At 41.4% G+C, this 17,912-nt stretch overlaps 1 protein-coding gene across 1 annotated transcript in view; it reads right to left on the bottom strand.

The window, feature by feature from the left end:
* Positions 1–1,369: 1,369 nt before the first annotated feature.
* The window catches only part of Actn2 (actinin alpha 2), a 71,877-nt gene continuing 55,334 nt past the window's right edge, over positions 1,370–17,912 (bottom strand). Inside the window, exons 13-21 of the mRNA XM_004854605.3 lie at positions 17,392–17,500; positions 15,295–15,435; positions 13,909–14,091; positions 11,411–11,545; positions 10,170–10,349; positions 9,304–9,450; positions 6,190–6,255; positions 4,965–5,123; positions 1,370–3,373 (exon numbers count right to left, since the gene is read on the bottom strand). Of these exons, the coding sequence (XP_004854662.1) occupies positions 3,215–3,373; positions 4,965–5,123; positions 6,190–6,255; positions 9,304–9,450; positions 10,170–10,349; positions 11,411–11,545; positions 13,909–14,091; positions 15,295–15,435; positions 17,392–17,500 (1,279 nt within the window). The 3' untranslated portion in view covers positions 1,370–3,214. The remainder of the gene's footprint in view (positions 3,374–4,964; positions 5,124–6,189; positions 6,256–9,303; positions 9,451–10,169; positions 10,350–11,410; positions 11,546–13,908; positions 14,092–15,294; positions 15,436–17,391; positions 17,501–17,912) is intronic.

Below are 17,912 nucleotides of genomic sequence, written 5' to 3'. Positions count from 1 at the left end.
GGTGGACTCCCCAGCATTCCTTCTGCCCATCTGTTTTAACAATGGGGAAGTCTGTACTGCTGCCAAGGGAACTTTTAATGGGCATTGTGCTACAGGTCTGTAATCTTAGCACCCTGGGAGGCTGATCCAGGAGCATTCCAAGAGTCTCCTTAAGTCACTAAATTCCCAGACTTGGTTGCAGCTTGCCAACCTCCTGCCTTGGCCTTCCAGAGTGCTGGGATTACAGGCTTGTGCTACCAGGCCCGGAGTGATTGAGTTATTGATGAATTCAAAAGGAAAAAATGAAAACCAGTCTCTGCCAATGTTATCTGAAGTATGCAAATGCCTCAGACAGTTTAGTCTGATCCCTCTGCAGCCTCCAGGGTACTTGAGAAAGTTCAAAGAAACAGCAAAAACACCCTGTGTCAGCTTTTCAAATAATCCAGGGAAACTGGGTGAATCTTTGTCATGTTAGTAACAACTAGCAACTTCTTTAAAAGCAAATTTCTGATTCGGTATTGTTTAGATGTTTCTTTTCATGTAAGGACTGTAGAGAGCTGTCTCCAGCTAGGATGAGAAGGCCAAATGTTTCCACCTAAAACCTAATTAGAAAAGCCCTGCCTGGAATGGTTGATATGAAGTTGGACCATAGTAATGGCCAGGCAAAATCTTGTGCTATCTGGTAGGTGATATAAAACTGCTAGAATATAATTAGGCTTTTTTTGTTTTTTTAAATTAGGCTTTAATCTAGACCTTCACAATTTAAAACCCTTAGAGGTTAGAGCTTGGTATTAATTACATTTTAAGAAATAGGTATCAATTGGGAATTCATGAGTGACCTGCTGGTTAAACATTGCCCTTAATCCATTCATCACTCACCTCTAATTGGGTCAACCCTAATTCCTTACCTCAAATTTATCTGTACCCAACAAGCCAGTCTCTTAATTTTTTAAGAGATGCAAATGAGAGTTTTAAAATATAATGGAAACTTTATCTTATTTTATTTTTGAGACAGGGTCTTGCTATGTAGTCCAGGCTAGCCAGGAACTCACTATGTAGCCCAGGCTGGCCTCAAACTTGCAGCAATCCTTCTGCCTCAGCCTCCCAAGTGCTGGAATTACAGGAGTGTACCACCACACCCAGCCAATGATGGAAATTTTATTTTAGTAGCAGGGATCAAACTCAGGACCTTGGGCTTTCAAGGCAGGTGGCAGCACCACTGAGCTAAATCCCTGGCCCTTAATGATGGAAATTTTAAAAGAGTTTGTTTGCAGTTAACCAAACCCACTTGGTATTCCTTGAAATAGAAAAAAAAAACAGGGATTCTTTTTCTTTTACAAATTTAGTTTAATTGATAACTCAGCATCAGAAATAAAAGTGACTTCTAGAATGAGAGTATAAATATGTTTATTGTTTTTCAGAGTTTAATTCCTTTCTTCATTTATTAGCAGATAGTACTGATCCATTTTCTCGCTGAATGTTGTAAGGTTAAAAATTTAGTTAGGTGAGTTACCCATACCAGCCCTAAAACACAAGTCCCCCTAGTAATAGCATTAAAGAGGAATAATTTCCCAGTTTCTCCCTAATGTTTATGGATGGGATATAGCACCTGCTTGAAATAAAACAGAATCAAGAGCTCACCTACACACCAGCCCAAAAGTGTCTGGCTTAAAACTCAAGGTTCAAATATTTCAGAAATTTGAAACTATCAACTACTCTACTTAATAATGAAGCAAATAAAATGCATAAAGGTCAAGAATTCTAAATGGGTCAGTGTAGTAATAACATATCAGGTTACCAGACAGTTGTGAATGGAAAGTGTCACATTTCCAGCTGTCCATGAAAATGTATAAAAATTTGAGGAAACAGACTGTAGGTAATAGGCACATTGCTGCTTCTCTAGGAACACTTTAAATGCTGTTTGCAACTGGTTTTGTTTATGACTCATTTCCTGATTATTAAGGACCCAAATATACAAAGAGTCTCTGTTTTATTCTCTATAAGCTGTCAACAAAGTGGAGTAACAGAAAGTGGTGTAGCATATGGTAGCACAAGCAGGAGAACATTGAACAGCGCAGGGCATGATGTCAGGCATCTTGTGTCACAGAGTCAGGCTTGACACAGACACAGCCAAACTTGGAACTTGTTAGAAGGCACTGTCCCCTCTTGGTGGTGAACACCTGACCACCAGAAAAAGCCTCTCCTACTGCATACTACATAAAAGGCATCCACCCAAGGGCTATGTGCTGACTGGTCCTTCAGTGAAAAGAACTCACCTCTCCTGCCCTTGAAGATTAGACCCTTTCTGTTAACTCTCTGGCTTCAAGATAACAGATCATAACACAGCACCAGGCAGGCCTGTCTGGAGTGCTAGTGGGGACCTGCAGTCTCTTGTTATGAACAACCACCGTGGTGACCTGCTTATTTAAAAACAGAGCACTTGTATATGACATCTCCAATGAATGTCTATGAATAAGTTTTGGAAAAAGCACAGGAATCTGGGTAATTCTAAAACTCATTTACCTACTGACCCCATTTTTATCTCTGCAACAACTCAGTTCTATGTTTCTTCAGGTAAGTAAGGCATTAAAACCCACTAATGGGACTATCTAGTCTTAGATAATGAAGAACTGACTGTAAACTCAATTTCAAAAATTCTGAGTACTAAATCCATTGTGCAGTCCATTTCTTTCCCTGGCAGGTCCATGTCAGATACTTAATTTAACTAAAGAGACAACAGTACTATTTATGTTTAAGTAGAGCTAATCTTTGGATAAGCAAGAAAATAAAGCACTAGAACCCCAAACATTCTCCTAGAGATAATCACATAAGCATACTAGATAAGAGGAATATTTTTTTAAAATATCAAACATTTACCAATATGTGATTGTTCCCCTTGGTCTTGAATCTTGGGTATTTTGGATGTTCACATTTTTTCACTTCTCTTCTATCCCTAGATCTTCCTAATTTCAAAGCAAGTAATTTGCTTTGTTTGCTCAAAGAAACAAAATAATCCGATACTACCTTTAGCTAAAGATTCAGAAATAAACCTATTTATGAAGCACACTATGCCCTACACTATCAAAACTCCATTTCAGCCATGTTACTCTGCTAGACTGAGCTCCTACAAAATTCTCCCTCACTGTAATAAAGTTTGTCAAAGTTCCCAGGAAACCAACTGTCACTTCAGCTTTTATTGCATTCTGATGGAATCAAGGCTTACAGAACCTCAGCATCACAGATCACTCTCCCCATAGAGTGCAGAGGAGAAGGCAGTGTAATCCAGGGCTCCAGGCACACTGCCTGGGCCAGAGTAGGCAGGCATCCTCTTGATGCAGTACTGGGCCTGATCCGGGGGCAGCTCTCGGCGCAGCTCCTCCGCCAGGATGTATGGCTGGAAAAACACACAAGGGTTTGCCAACTCAATCACAGGAAACACTGCACCATAAACAGTGTTACACTTACACACTGCTTCCCTTTGCTTAGTTTAAAAAATGGAGCAGGGGCCGGGGACTTAGCTCAGGGATTTTGCCGCCTGCTGCGCAAGCGTAAGGACCCGAGTTCAATCCCCGGTACCAAAAAAAAATAAAAATAAAAAGTCTACTTTTTCAAGATCAAGAGTCTACTGAGCACAGTAACAGACAACCAACAAAAAGCTGAGTCCTTCTGTAGAAGCATATCTACAAAGTGACTTGCTTTTTGGCCAGAAGGAAATTTAATATTGCTTCAAAAAGGAAAATGGAGAATTATCATCAATATTTCTCAAACAGAGCCTTAACTTGGGCCATAAACATTATGATCTAAATTTCATACCATTCAATTCCTGGTACCAGAAAAAAAAATTCATACCAGATAGTTCAGTTAGTTTATATCACACACTGAAGAGAATAGAGTATTTATTTAACTTAGCTGATATAATGATTTAGAAACAAAAATGTATGTGCCATGTGCTTTTATAAAATGGAGTAATTGTTCTATTCAGTTTATTTTTTAAAAAAACTAGAAATGTGTTGCTACTGGAGAAAATCTCTGTCTATAGTAAAATAAGACTGACACTTAGTGGTGGAGCTTTTCTTTTGAAATGTCAGATATCCAATGAGAAGTAGGACAATTATAATAAAGTGGTGAATAATGGTCAAAAATAAGTAAATCACACTATAACCTATAGTAGGAGTTTTTGCGGGGGCTGAGTGAGTCTACTGCTGCTGAGGATTTATTACCTCCTCAGTCAGATGTTCTCTCTGTCCCAATTCTTATGACAAGTGATTCATTTTAATATAAACTTGTTATTATTTTTAAGATCGTTGGTCCTGTCTGATTTTTATGGTAGTAAACATGGCTGAGCCGATGTATTCTAGCATCCCAACTTCCTTGTGGTACTATTCTTTTACCCTTTCAGTTAGATCACAGGGTAAAATAATTCTATCCCAAATTGAATTTCTTCATCCTGAGATGTTTTTGTTTGAAGGATGAAATTTAAAAATTCTGAACCTGCAGTTACACTCTTACTTAATTTCTAGGCTATGTGTAACAAAAGCCCTGCCAGTTTTTAAGCTGTATAGCTGAATAGCTGTATGTAACTTTGCTCCAGTGACTGGACACAAAGTCAGGGTCAGTGACTCTTCAGGGGAAAGCTCACAGCTCTCTAACAACTGACTCGTGTGATTTCTTCTTTCTGGGTCACACGCACCAACCCAGCATGTAAAATGGGGTTGAACCAGTAAGACATGTGCATGTAGCTGAACAATATGCACAGTACTGGCCCTGCTATAAAGCTCAGCATGAGAGCCAAGCACAAATGCCAGTGATGGAAAGTCTATTTTCTCTGTACACAGTACACTACTGTGCTGCTTGCCACATTCAGTGCTGATGCTGTACAAAACGCACTGGTATGAGAATGGTTTCTGTTGGCAACCTGTTTCTTTCTTTTGCTAAAATTATGGGTGTAATACTGCTAAAGTAGAAGGAAATTCAGCAATGCAGACCTTGTCAGAAGCCAGGATTCGGAAGGAGGCGATGACCTGCTCTGCAGTGTCAGTGTCAGCCGTCTCTCTGGTCATGAAGTCAATGAAGGACTGGAAGGTGACTGTGCCTTGTCCATTGGGATCAACCAGGGTCATAATGCGGGCAAATTCAGCTTCACCCTGGACAAGATGACAGAGAGACATTCAGTTAATTTATGTTTGAAAACTTAAGTAATCTGGTGTTTCCCTTCAGTCTCTAAAAGGGATTCTCTTTATGGCTGATTTAAGCTTACTGTCATCAAACAACTTAAAAGTTGCTGTAGAATCAAGGCAGAAGTTCCTGAATATAAGAATTCCTTCAGAGGTGGGGATGTAGCTCAGCAGTACAGAGCCTGCCTGGTAAGTGCAAGGCCCTGAGTTCAATTCCTGGTACCCCCCCCCCGCCCAAAAAAAAGAATTCCTTGCTCTTATGACCCATGATGCTTTCCTGGGTCACATAATGTAACAATGGAAGACTAACTTAAAGCAGGAGTTGGGCCCTTTCTCAGACTGCAAGTGACAAAAGTGATACTGCTAAATAGAAAGGCAGTTCAGAGATGGCTCTCATGATTTTATTTCAAATTTCTTGAAGGAACCGAAGCAAATCATATTAAAAATATGCATTAAGGGGCAATAGAGAAGTTTAGATATACTGGGATAACAAAGCCCATGTGAATGTCAGTTTTTCTTAGCTGACTTATTACTAAAAACTTTTTACCTTTTGAAATGTTAAAGGAAAAAGCTCCTTACATTGGGCGGGGGGTGGGTAAACCATCAGGACACTAAATGCCAATGAAGTATACACTTTTTTTTTTTGGTACCGGGGATCGAACTCGGGTCCTTGCGCTTACGAGGCAGGCGGCAAAACCACTGAGCTAAATCCCCGACCCAAGCATACACTTTTAAGGAGTGAACTGTAGTATATGAATTATAGCAATAAAGTTCTTAAAAATCATCAGGAAAGCCCATATTCTTGATTCCTTCACTGGGAAAAAAAAATCCAACCTATTACTGAATAAAAATAAGTTTTGGCTTTGTAAAATTAGTTTTATATGGTAAAAGGCAGACCTTCAAAAATATTATCCCATGTCATAAAAATGAACCAATCTCACGTGTGCTACCTTACATTTAAGCTAGTCACTTCCCAGTAATATAAATCCAAGCTCAATAAAATATCAACTCAGAGCAGTTTTAACTTTGTTCTTACCAGATCATAACCCATGGAAATAAGGCAGGCTCTGAAATCCTCATGGTCCATCAGACCATTCTTCCTCTGTTGGGACAGGCAAAGAGCAGAGCAGAATTAGAAGATGAACAGCTCTATTTGACCAAGTAAGCAAGATCTTGCAAAAGAAGGGCTGCCTCGAGCACAAGATCATAAAGGTCACTGCTGACTTACAGGGAGGAGAACTGACACAGAATGTTACAAAACAGTTTCTCTGGAAGGCAAAAGAGGCTAGGATTTATGGAGGGAGCTTAGACCAAGAGGAAAGGAGACCCCACTTGCAAGAGGAAACAAAAGGAACTCATCAGTAGCTCACTACTACCACCTGCTGACTTTGGAAAATACTGCAAGCATTCTGAGAAATGTTAATGGCCCCACCTAAATTGTTTACAAAATTCCCCCAGATGAAAGCATTTCCAGAACTTAAACAACTGGAAAGTTATGCTGCAACCACTTGGACCAGGTGGTAGTGGCTCCTCCATACGGAAAGCTTATTTTATCTCCAAAATTTAATGACTGTCTACAGAGAGCAGTGTGCAAGGTTCCCATGGACTCCAGCTTTCTCAGCAGAGGCCAGGTAAGGCCAAACTGCAAGCCAAGCTTTGCAGAAACAGGGGAGTCAACACAAAGCCCTGGGCATGACAGGAAGTACACAGGTGCACTATGATGTGAGGGTTTTGTGGGAATCAGCTAATATCTAATCCTCAACATGAAATTAAAGATAATACTTTTATTGGTCAAACCAACTGTCAAATGGAAGGCCAGTGGTGTTTTGGTTATTTTGTTTTGTTTTGGCAGTACTTGGGATTGAGCTCCGGCAGTACTGAGCTACATACCCATCCCTTTTTATTTTATTTTTATTTGAGACAAGTCTCATGAAGTTGCCCAGGCTGGTCCTGAACTTGTGACTCTCTTGCCTCAGTCTTCATGAGCGGCTGGGAGTGCAGGTGGGTACCACCATGCCTGACTTTTTATGGTGTTTCTGTTCACCCAGGCAATGGCCTGTTCCAAATGCTAGTGTTTAAAGTTCCTTTTTCTATAAATGAAAACTGGATATACCTGTGTGTCAAGCTCTCACTGGCTGCCTACCCTGCAGCAACACTCAGCAGTGATACTCCCCTGTCTGCTGTCTTGCTTTGCCTCTTGTACCACTCTTAAATATAGCCATTCCCTAAGATTGGGGCCCTTCTCTTTTCCTGGACAGACTGCCTCTTGCTAGAGATGACCATTGTGTGGCGACTCCTGCAGGTTTCAGCCCTGAGCCTCAGAACTGGCTTCCTACTGCCTGGGGGACATCTTTGCTGCAATGGCTCCCCAGAACCCCTTGTCTCATGTCCTCATGGCTTGGAATTTTCATGTCATTTAAAAAATGTTCCTAGGCCGGGGATTTAGCTCAGTGGTGCTACTGCCTGCCTTGCAAGTGCAAGGTCCTGAGTTCAACCCCGGTACCAAAAAAAAAAAAATGTTCCTTTTCCTCTACCCCCAAACCTTGTTATTAAACTGTCAGATTTCTGCCTCAATCTCAGATCTGCCCTTCTCTTTATTCTCACCACCTGTCCTCAGCCCAGAAGTTCCTGTTCCTCTTCCTTCACTTCTCCAGGAGCCTCCTGCCTGACCCTGTGCTGCTTTCTCTCCCTTCCTCCTTTGCTCCAGCCCATTTCACATCTTAAATGTGCAGCCAGGCGTGGTTTTTTCCGTAACACCAGCTCTGACCATGACACCTGTGCTGTATAATCTCCACTGACTCTCTGAAGTCTAAGGAAGCATCTCTTCATTCACACCTAATGCATCCTGCCAAATCCCACCTTCTGTTTAGTAGGAAGATGAAGCCAAGTGGATCTGTACCCCTGACCCCTCTTCTCCAGCATGCTCTGAGTAAACTGTTTCTGAGACAAAGGATCTTAGTGTTTAAATAGGCAAGTTCTGCATTGTCCTCCTTTGGACATTTTTGTTGCAAAAGACTGTCTCATGACCTTGGATCAAATCAACATGTTTTTTTTTCTCCTGTAAGGCAGCCTAAATGAGAGATGGCCTTCAAAAAATACAGATGTGGGCCAGGGATTCAGCTCAGTGGTTCCGCCGCCTGCCTTGACAGCGCAAGGTCCCGAGTTTGATCCCTGGTACCAAAAAAAAAAAGTAGTGCTAAAACCATCAACTTCCATCTTTATACCTAACTCTTTACTTGTACCTGTTAACTTCCTAAGAAGAAATCTATTTTCTCACTTCCTTAATAGGCCCAAATCTGGGCAGCTTCCTCTGGAGGCATTTTAGGAAGCATTTACTGTTTTTTGCAAATCATAAGTGAGGTCCTATAGAAATCAGTGAAACATTCTTTTTTTAGTGATCTTTTAACAATTGGAATTTGGCTTGAACAGTCACTTTTAGCCATATACTAAGTAAACTGGGAATTTTCTCATAAAGAATTAGTTTTATTCAATATCATGCAAATCAAAATGCTAAATATTTTATAAGCAGTACTTAACTTTTTACATGCTTTTACTATAAAATTACCATTTTGTGGATCTCTTTTTAAAATATTATCATCAGTCAATTTTGTTAATTAAAAAAGAAAATTGAGGGGTTTTTTTGTTTGTTTTTTAAGGGGTGGGCAGTAGTTCAGGCTGGCCTTGAATTTACTATGTAACACTGGCTGGCCTTGAACTCAGAATGATCCTTCTGCCTCAGCCTCCTGAGTGCTAAGATTATAGGCACAAGCCACCATGCCCAGCTAAAAACTGATTTTTATATGCTGAAAGAGTAGATTAAATTTTTACCACATACTTTACCTAAATAATTACTTAGGAAAAGTATATCAAGAGGTTTCAATTATGTCTTTAGAAAATTACCTAAAGAAACCAAGCTTTGGTATCAACTACAAATTTATCAAGAGAGCTGCATGAAACAGCACCCACATGTACGCTTTATGACACCTCAAGCAGCATCAGAGCTTAGTATATCTTGTTTTGGTAGCTACTATCCTTCCTCAGTAAACTTTTTGGGGTGTTAAGATTTAAAATGATAGCATGCATGTTATTTCAGATACACTGCTTAATGTCCACAGAGCTGCCTTTCAGATAGCCAGAGGGAGTGTGGTACCCTGTCAAAGTGGTTGAAGGAGGCTCTGAACTCATTCATCTGCTCCTGGGTGATGCCTTTTGCGTCTCTTGTCAGGATCTGGGTCTCCACCTCATTGATGGTTCTGGCGATGGTTGTCAGCAGCAACTCCCATCCAACACGAATATGCTACCAAGGAAAAGAGGGAAGCATCAGCTCTAGGATTTCCCAGCCTGTCAACCTTGGCTCTTCATTTTCACAAAAGAGTCAATCCAAATGAAGGTAAATAGAGCTATCACAGACTTTCCTATACTGTTTTTTTTCCCCCTTTCATTCTACCTTTCCCCTTTTTTTGCAAGATTTTGTAGCAAGAAATACTCAGAAGTGAGGCCAGGGTTTTATCAATGACAATTTGCACTTTGTAGATTCAATGTACAGTACATAGTCTATTTATCACTAAAGATGCCTTCCCATTTACCAAGTAGCATGGTGGGCCTGGGTTATACCTGATGGCTCCCAGGAAGAGCAAAGTGGGCCAAACTGGTGGAAATGACCACAGTCCAATTTCTGGTACTCTCTCCAAAGAAGTACAACTAATTAATTGTGATGGTATAACAATAATGATTAGAAATGTTTTTCTTTTGCAGTGCTGGAGATCAAACTCAGGGCCTCAGGCATGCTAGAGAAGTGCTGTACCACTGAGCTAAACCCCAGCCAATAATGATGTTGTGATAACCCTAACTATGCCATGGTGCTTGATGGAGTTCACAAAGCTTCTCCACATACAGTGAGTAGAAAGACTTAAAGCTCCCAACGCTCATACTTGCAGAAAAGGAATAAGGAGGAACAAATGCCGTCAGAAGGTGACAAGGCAGCAAGCAGAAGCAAGGCCTGTCTTGCTACCATACCTCCATGGTATAGTTGGTATGCTTATTGTCAAAGACCAGTGCCTCCTGGATGAGCTGATGGTCTCCTTCCAGCTTGTCAATGTTGTTTTTATAGTTGATGATGTTGTGCTCATACTGCTTCAGCTGATTCATCTGGTCTTCCAGGGCCCCTGTGATCTGGATGGAGCTCCGGGCAATCTCCTGGGAGAGGCAAGGGAGCACATGGGGACAAAGTGAGTGGCCTTTGAGGCAGCTCCTTGGAAATCACCAGTCCTGACTCTGCAACAGAGGCCACACCCACATCTAGCAGCAGCCCAAGTCACTGGATGCCCCCAGGCAGGATGGGAAACTGGCAGGATCATTGAATGGAACAAGGTCTAGTTCAGATCTGTTGGAAAATGGAAAAAAGCCAACCAAGTTCCAAAGAAGATATGCAGGAGGGGTAAGGAATATGTCCCACCAGACTTCTTGTAGGCAGGAGGACACCCTTGGGCCCAGTTGCTCTGTCCCCTGTACTGGGGTAGGCTGGGGCCAGTGGCAAGACAGAGATGCCAGATAGATGTAAGACCCCCATTGCTCACTCCAGCATAATTTCTTACAATTTTAGGTGTTATCCCCTTTATGCAAAGAGTTTTATTACCATGAGAGAGATGGAAAGAGAAATGCCTCCTGGCTATTTTACTGATAGGATAAACCCAGACCTCAGAGCCACTCAAAGACCACAGGTCCTAGAAAGCTCTAAATTACAAAGTGGGTGACTCTTTACTCAGCTCCTCAAGGATGGGTGGTTTAAAACTAGCTCCTGTAGACCAAAAAGTAAGAAAGAACCTTGTTACTGTGTGTGTGTATGTGTATTTATTTTGAGACAGGGTCAGTCTCTCTACATAATTCAGACTGGCCTTAAAATCACTATGTAGACCAGGTTAACCTTGAACTCACAACAATCCCCCTGGTTTAGCCTCTTGAGTGCTAGGATTATAGGCATGTACCACCACACCTAGCTAGTCATTGTTTTTAATGACAAAATAAACAGATGGCAGTAGGAGCACCCTTGTCTCCCACCTACACACTTTAGTGCGCCTCTCCATGCCCTAAGAGAAGTGCTCAGGCACACACAATCCATGGCAACCCGAAAGCTGATAAGATGAAGCCTGGGGTGACAGCAGAATGAGTGATGTGGCCAGCACAGGAAGTGCTGCTCCATCAGCTAAGGGACTGTCTCCAAGGCCTCAGGCACGCCGCTGGGAAAGGGTGTGACCTACCTCCATCTTGTTCTGGATCCAGGGCCCAATGGCATTGGCCTGTGCAGCAAACTGACGCCGCAGGCGCTCATTAGTGTGCTGGCGAGCCAGCTCCTCCTGCAGGGACTGATCTCGGATGGGCACCAGCTGCTTCACCTGTCAATGACCGGAAGACAACACAGGTTAGAGACCAGCTTTGGTCCCATAGAAATGACGACAGGATGAAAGTTCAAGGGATACAGGTGGGGTGGAAAGGGAGAGAAGGAAAGCAAGGCGGGGAAGGAGGGATAAGGTCATTAGGGGCAGGGCAGTCAGAGGCCTTACTCTGGGGATTAGCTTCAACTGCCACCTAGTACTAGCAAGTGCCTGCTGAAACACTGGCTGAGCTGAAGGGTATTTAAGAGCCTGTATTAGGGATATGAACCATTTCTCCAGCTAGGAGCTCACCCCTTGAAGTACCAACCCCATAGGGGCTAGGTGCAGAGTATAGATTTGTGAACTTGGATGACAGAAGGCGAACAACTTTCAGCCCTGCTGATTGAAAGTCAGCATTTGCTTTGATCATGAATGTGGCAGCAAATCCACAGCAGGACTTAGTAGCACCTGCATACACTGTAGTATTGCCCTGGGCTGATCAGTGCCCAGTTACTGTGCAAAATCATGTACATGTGGCTCTTCAAGATCAGCAGCCAGCTGTTAGATCTTGTGTGTCAATAAGGAGAGACATGCATTATTCTATCCCAACTTTTAAAATATTTTAATAACGACATTCCAATATAATTTGTTCCTTTCTTCATCTTAAATATTTTCATGAATTTTCAGACATAATTACTTGAAGGAGTCCAAGAGCAAACCCTGCTGAGTTCATAATGAGGATTCCCGTGCAATGCTGGATCACAACAAAGCTTGTCACCTGGTCTCATACATTCTGTTCTACTGTGAATTATATGTTAATGCTTTGCCTCAGTTCTCTCAATCAACAGACCAAAAAAAGCTTTGGAACTGTTGTTTGTGTTATCTAAAAAACTGTTGCTACATACATCATTATTCAGTGCTCCTTGTACAAAAGTCCAATTTGCTTCATAACTTACTGAAGGGAGAAATATTTGACTCACATTAAGAAATGACATATTGGGCCGGGGATTTAGCTCAGTGGTTTCGCTGCCTGCTGCGCAAGCGGAAAGACCCAAGTTCGATCCCCAGTACCAAAAAAAAAAAAAAAGAAATGACATATTTTCACTTTTCTCCCACAAGGAACTACTTAGCTCAATACATTTCCCTTTTTACTTTGACCTTAGGAAGACCAGAGGTACATCTAAAGCTCTTGTACAATATCTAACTACTGTCTCTAAGATGGACACAATCCTTGTTTACACTTGTTTTTTTCCTTGCTATGCACGGTGTGTAACTCATTTGTTATGTGTGATTTTATAGTCCACCTCAAATCCATGTGGTGGACTTACTCTTTTAACTTTTTTTTTTTTTGGTACGAGGATTGAACTCAGGACCTTGCGCTTGCGAGGCAGGCAGTGGCACCACTGAGCTAAATCCCTGGCCATGCTGGACTTACTCTTTACACAGACTATATATTAGCTTACTGAGGTGACTAACTGTAATTTAAACTATGAAAATAAATTTCTCTTAAAAATGAGGCAAGTAGGGGGCAGGAATTTAGCTCAGCAGTTCCACCGCCTGCCTCACAAGCTCAAGGTCTCGAGTTTGATCCCCGGTACCAAAAACAAACAAACAAAAAATGAGGCAAGTGGGCTCAAATGGTCACACTGTGACTATAATTAAAACCTAGCCATTTCGCCACCTGCTGAACAAGTGCAAGGACCCAAGTTCGATCCCCGTTACCAAAATACAAAACAAAACAAAAAAACCCCAGCAAAAGTTAGTAGAAATATTTTGGTTCCTCAGATATAATTTTCTACCAATTTTTCTGCATTTAATATTCATACACATTTGGGGGCATGTACATTTCATAATCTAAAAACTCTCTAATGAAGTACTATGGGCAAGCTGATTCCACCAAATATTTAGTTGGGGTATTAAAAAGGGCTTCCCTGGGTCCGGGGATTTAGCTCAGTGGTTTCATTGCCTGCTGCGCAAGCGCAAGAACCAAAGTTCAATCTCTGGTACCAAAAAAAAAATTGCTTCCCTTGGGCCAGAGATGTAACTCCTGCCTGGCAAGTACAAGGTCCTGAGTTCGATCCCCAGTACCAGAAAAAAAAAAAGAGGGCTTCCCTTATAGTATTAGTAGTATAACCTGTACTAATTTTGACAAAATTTGTAAAATTTTCCTTAAGGAAGAGAATCTCTATTTTCCCCACAAACTGTAGAAGTGGCTAATAGCATTTAAGGTTTCACATAGTTTGCCTATGAAATTTAGGGTAAAAGAAAATGCTGATCATGATGCCACAGCAGGCTGCCACCCTAAGGCCCGAGGTGTTTGTATTTCCCCTCAACCCTGGCTTCGAGGATGCTGCCCTCCTCCCCACCTGGCCTCAGATGCCCACCTTGTCCCACTTGGTGCGAAGCTCGTCCATGGTGACAGTGCTGTATGGGTTGCTGGAGCTGATCCTGATGTTGTAGCTCTGAATTACCTTCTCTACCTCATTCTGGATGGCGGAGATAGACTGCCGTTCCCCATCCGCCTCAGGCAGTGTGGCCTTGAACTGCTCGTGGGCCGTGATGAGACTCTGCCAAGGAATGAGTAGAGAAAACCAATCTAGTTTAGTGCCCATTTTACAGGCTTTGCTAGTTCCTTCTGCACACATGCCAATGTCTTTATAATTGCAGGCATCTCTGGAGAAAAAATTCTGGATGTTTTAGAAAAGGTCTTTGGTATACAGAAGTCAGGTTCCTTGAAGATGAAAGAAAGATATCACAATGACAATTTAATTGATGGCCATTCATCCATTCTTCAAAAAATAAGGTTTTTTAAATCATATTTGCTTTCATTATTTCTGGTCCCCGGCTATTGTTTAGGTCAGTCTTTCTACTGATGAGTAGAATTTAGCTGCCCTGTCTAATGATCAGTTTTTCCTTTGCAGACCTACAGAAGTACCTATCGTTTGCTGCCTTATTTATACCTCCAAACCACCAGGAAAACATCTGTACTCCTCAAAAAGAAAAGGCACAGAAAACAGCTTTTTACCACAAGGCTACAACAATTTCCACTTATCAAAACTGTTGCTTCACCCGAAGGGAGGAGGATTGCCCTGAGTTTGTGAGGCTAGCTTGGGGCTATACAGTGAGCTCAAGGCCAGCCTGAACTACATAGTGAGACTCTGTCTCAAAACAACAACAACAACATGTTCAGGCTGTCACCCCATGCCTTGGAGTACAATCAAGAAACACCAACAACCATCCTTTAGATGACAGCTAGTGTGCAGGAAGTACACATGCTGACTTACTTACAGTGTGGTTACATCCCAATAAGCCCATCATAGTTTGAAAATATCCTAAGTTGAAAGTGCATGGAACATACCTAATCTACCAGACATCACAGCTTAGCAACATAGCATATTACAAAGGAGCAGTTGTTTCCCATGTGATTGTGGGGCTGATCAGGAGCTGCTGCTGCCTAGTACCACATGAGAGGACTACCTCAACTCAATCACTAGTCTAGGAAAAGATCAAACTTCAGAATTCAAAGTATGTGTCCTACTGAACGTGTATCACTTTTGTACTGTCATAAAGTTAAAAACTCCTAAGGTAAAGCATCTATAAGTCAGGGGCTGTCTGCAATTCTCAACACTCAGAGGCAAATCCTAGTAGACTGCTCCTTGGTAAGGAGGTAGTGTTTCAAATACATATATCTAAGACAGATGGATAGAGATACATAGATAGATAGATGACAATCTCTACACAGTAGGAGTACAGTCACAGTGTCCAATTACCTGGATCTCCTCAATGCTGTGGACAATAAACATGTCCTGCAGGTCCTCCATAGCGCCTTCCATCCAGTTGTTGAAGGGAGCAGCTCTCTTTGCAAACTCCAAGTGCAATTGATCAATGGTTTCTAGTAACTTCTCAGTCCTCTGGAGATTAGTTAAATGGAAGCAAGTGTTATCATAGATTAAATAGTAAAAAGTTTCTGATGTACAAATGTAAATATGTATCCCAGAAAAACAGTGTTAAATGATGTTTAGCATGTGTCTACAAAAGATTACCTGATGCTCAAATAGGTGGAGTCCTAGGGCCTCTAAGGGGCCTTTTAAATCAAAGAAATATTTAATAACATCTAGAGAAACCTTGTTTTTATTTTTTATTTTTTTTTTTTGAGACAGGGTCCCACTATGTAGTTCAGGCTGGCCTCAAACTCAGCAACACTCCTGCCTTAGCCTCCCGAGTGCTGGGATAGTCTTGTTTTTAAAGCACCTAATGCACTCTACTTTGTGCTACTTTTTGGAAAGCTGAGAATCCACACAGGTGCACAGTGTCTTGTTTTCAGGTGAAGTAGGATTTTATAAGTTAGAGGACCTGATTCCCTAACTGTGCAGGGAAAAAGGAAGGTCAAGGCATCTTATGCCTTATGTAGTCAACAGTGTGCAGGAAAGGTGTGTGCCTTTCCCAAAGTCACCTGCCCAAGGAGAACAGAAGGAACTAGCCTCATGCAGGACACAAAAAGTGGGAGGCAGAGACAAAGGGAGGTTGGTGGCTTTGTGCTATAACTTATCGACACATAAGTGAAACACGTTTTTTTGTTTTTTTGGTTTTTTTGGTACCGGGGATCGAACTCAGGTCCTTGCGCTTGCGCAGCAGGCGGCAAAACCACTGAGCTAAATCCCCGGCCCCACTTTTTTTTTTTTTGGTACCGGGGATCAAACTCAGGACCTTGTGCTTGCGAGGCAAGCACGGAACCACTGAGCTAAATCCCCAGCCCCTAAAACACACTTTTGAATTAAAAACAAATTCAAGAGTGATAAAATTATGATATTAAGGCCACTTTGTGTCTAACAGTAATTACAGCAAATCACTATTTGACACAAGGCTCCTCTTGCCTCTCTGGGTATATGAAAGCACAAAGGTTCAAGCGAGAGAGAGCGATGTGTGCTGTTCCACACAGCAGAGCCAGAGAGGGACAGACAGGGAAAGCATCCTGTGCCCAAAAGTCTGCACAGTTACATTCATTTTTCTTTCCTCCTCCTGTTCTAAAATTTTTGCCCTTTCCCTGAATCAAATTCAAGTAGAAATGTTTAAAAATTGGCCAACTGCTTTTCTTCATGTCACATTAGTCATTTTAAAATTTTTTATTTTTATTAGTACATGTTTGTAGTACATAATGATTACATTCATCGTGGGGAGTTGGTACATGTACATAACACATCTTAATTCTTTTTCATCCCCTTCCCTTCTCCTCCCTTCCTCTTCCTTCCAACTCTTGGGTCCTCTTCCCTTTGGCAAAAGATCTACTTTCCTGTTTCCTATTCGCTATCTTTATTTTACTCTTCAGTTTGTGTGTCTGATTTATTTCACTTAACATTAGTCTTTATAACAAAAGGTAATTAGGTTTAGTTAAACTCAGCTACCAATTGTCATTTACCCAAGTCTTACACTTGGATTAAGGCCAATGTATCCTGATTCTGTTTCACACCAATTTTTCTTTCCTTCATTTTTTCCCCCATTTTCCCCTTTTAATCTCAAGTTTGGTTTTTTCTAATTTCCTGATTCAGTTGACTTACATGTGTAAAAGAACTTTTGGAAAGTCACTGTAATTACTACTTGACCCAAAGTGGGCTTTTATCATAATCTCATCACCCTTGGATTTTTTTAAATCCAAAGTGCATTTCATTGCTGTATGGACAAGTTATAGTACAAAGCTACCAACCTCCCATTCCTTCTGGTTCTCATATTTGTGTTTACTAGACACTGTTTTGTACACACAAGATCGGAGAGAAACACTTAGCCTCAGTGACTTAAAGAGTCTGTATTAAAGATCTCATGAACAAGTGGCTTCATAAACAAGAATTCAACAGGTGGATTTAAGATATTACCTCCAAAGCCTCTCTCCTCTTCTGTGTGAGTGTCCCCAATCTGTCCCACTGGTCACAAATCTTCTGGCACCGATCATTAATATTCACTGCATCATGATAGTCCAGTTCACTATGAAAAGTTAAAAAGAAAGATAAAGATTAACTTTCCCAGGTGATATGATGGAAAATGATTCAAATAGGAAAGTTTAAAAAATATAGAGAACTGGCAATGTATCTTAGGGTTTTGTTCATCTTTGCCATTGCAAACATTATCACTTTAGTAAATGACAGAAGAATTAGTAAAACTTATGCCTGGGCTAGCTTTCTTTTACCTGGGTTTCTTGGTGAGGCGCCCTGAGAGACTGATTTTAAAATGGAAACTGTAGGGGCCAGGGATTTAGCTCAATGGTTCCATCACTTGCCTTGTAAGTGCAAGGTCCCAAGTTAGATCTCCAGTACCAAAAAAAAAGGAAACTGTAAGTGAAGCCAACCATCTGACTTGGTGACATTTCTGCAGCCAGGCCACAGCCACAGTGACTGGA

The sequence above is a fragment of the Heterocephalus glaber genome, unplaced genomic scaffold, assembly GCF_053883595.1.
Source record: "Heterocephalus glaber isolate CG9 unplaced genomic scaffold, H.glaber_assembly_v1.0 deba00001472, whole genome shotgun sequence".
Taxonomy (NCBI): domain Eukaryota; kingdom Metazoa; phylum Chordata; class Mammalia; order Rodentia; family Bathyergidae; genus Heterocephalus; species Heterocephalus glaber.
Note: the sequence above shows the minus strand (reverse complement) of the source record. Positions and strands in the feature narration are given on the sequence as shown.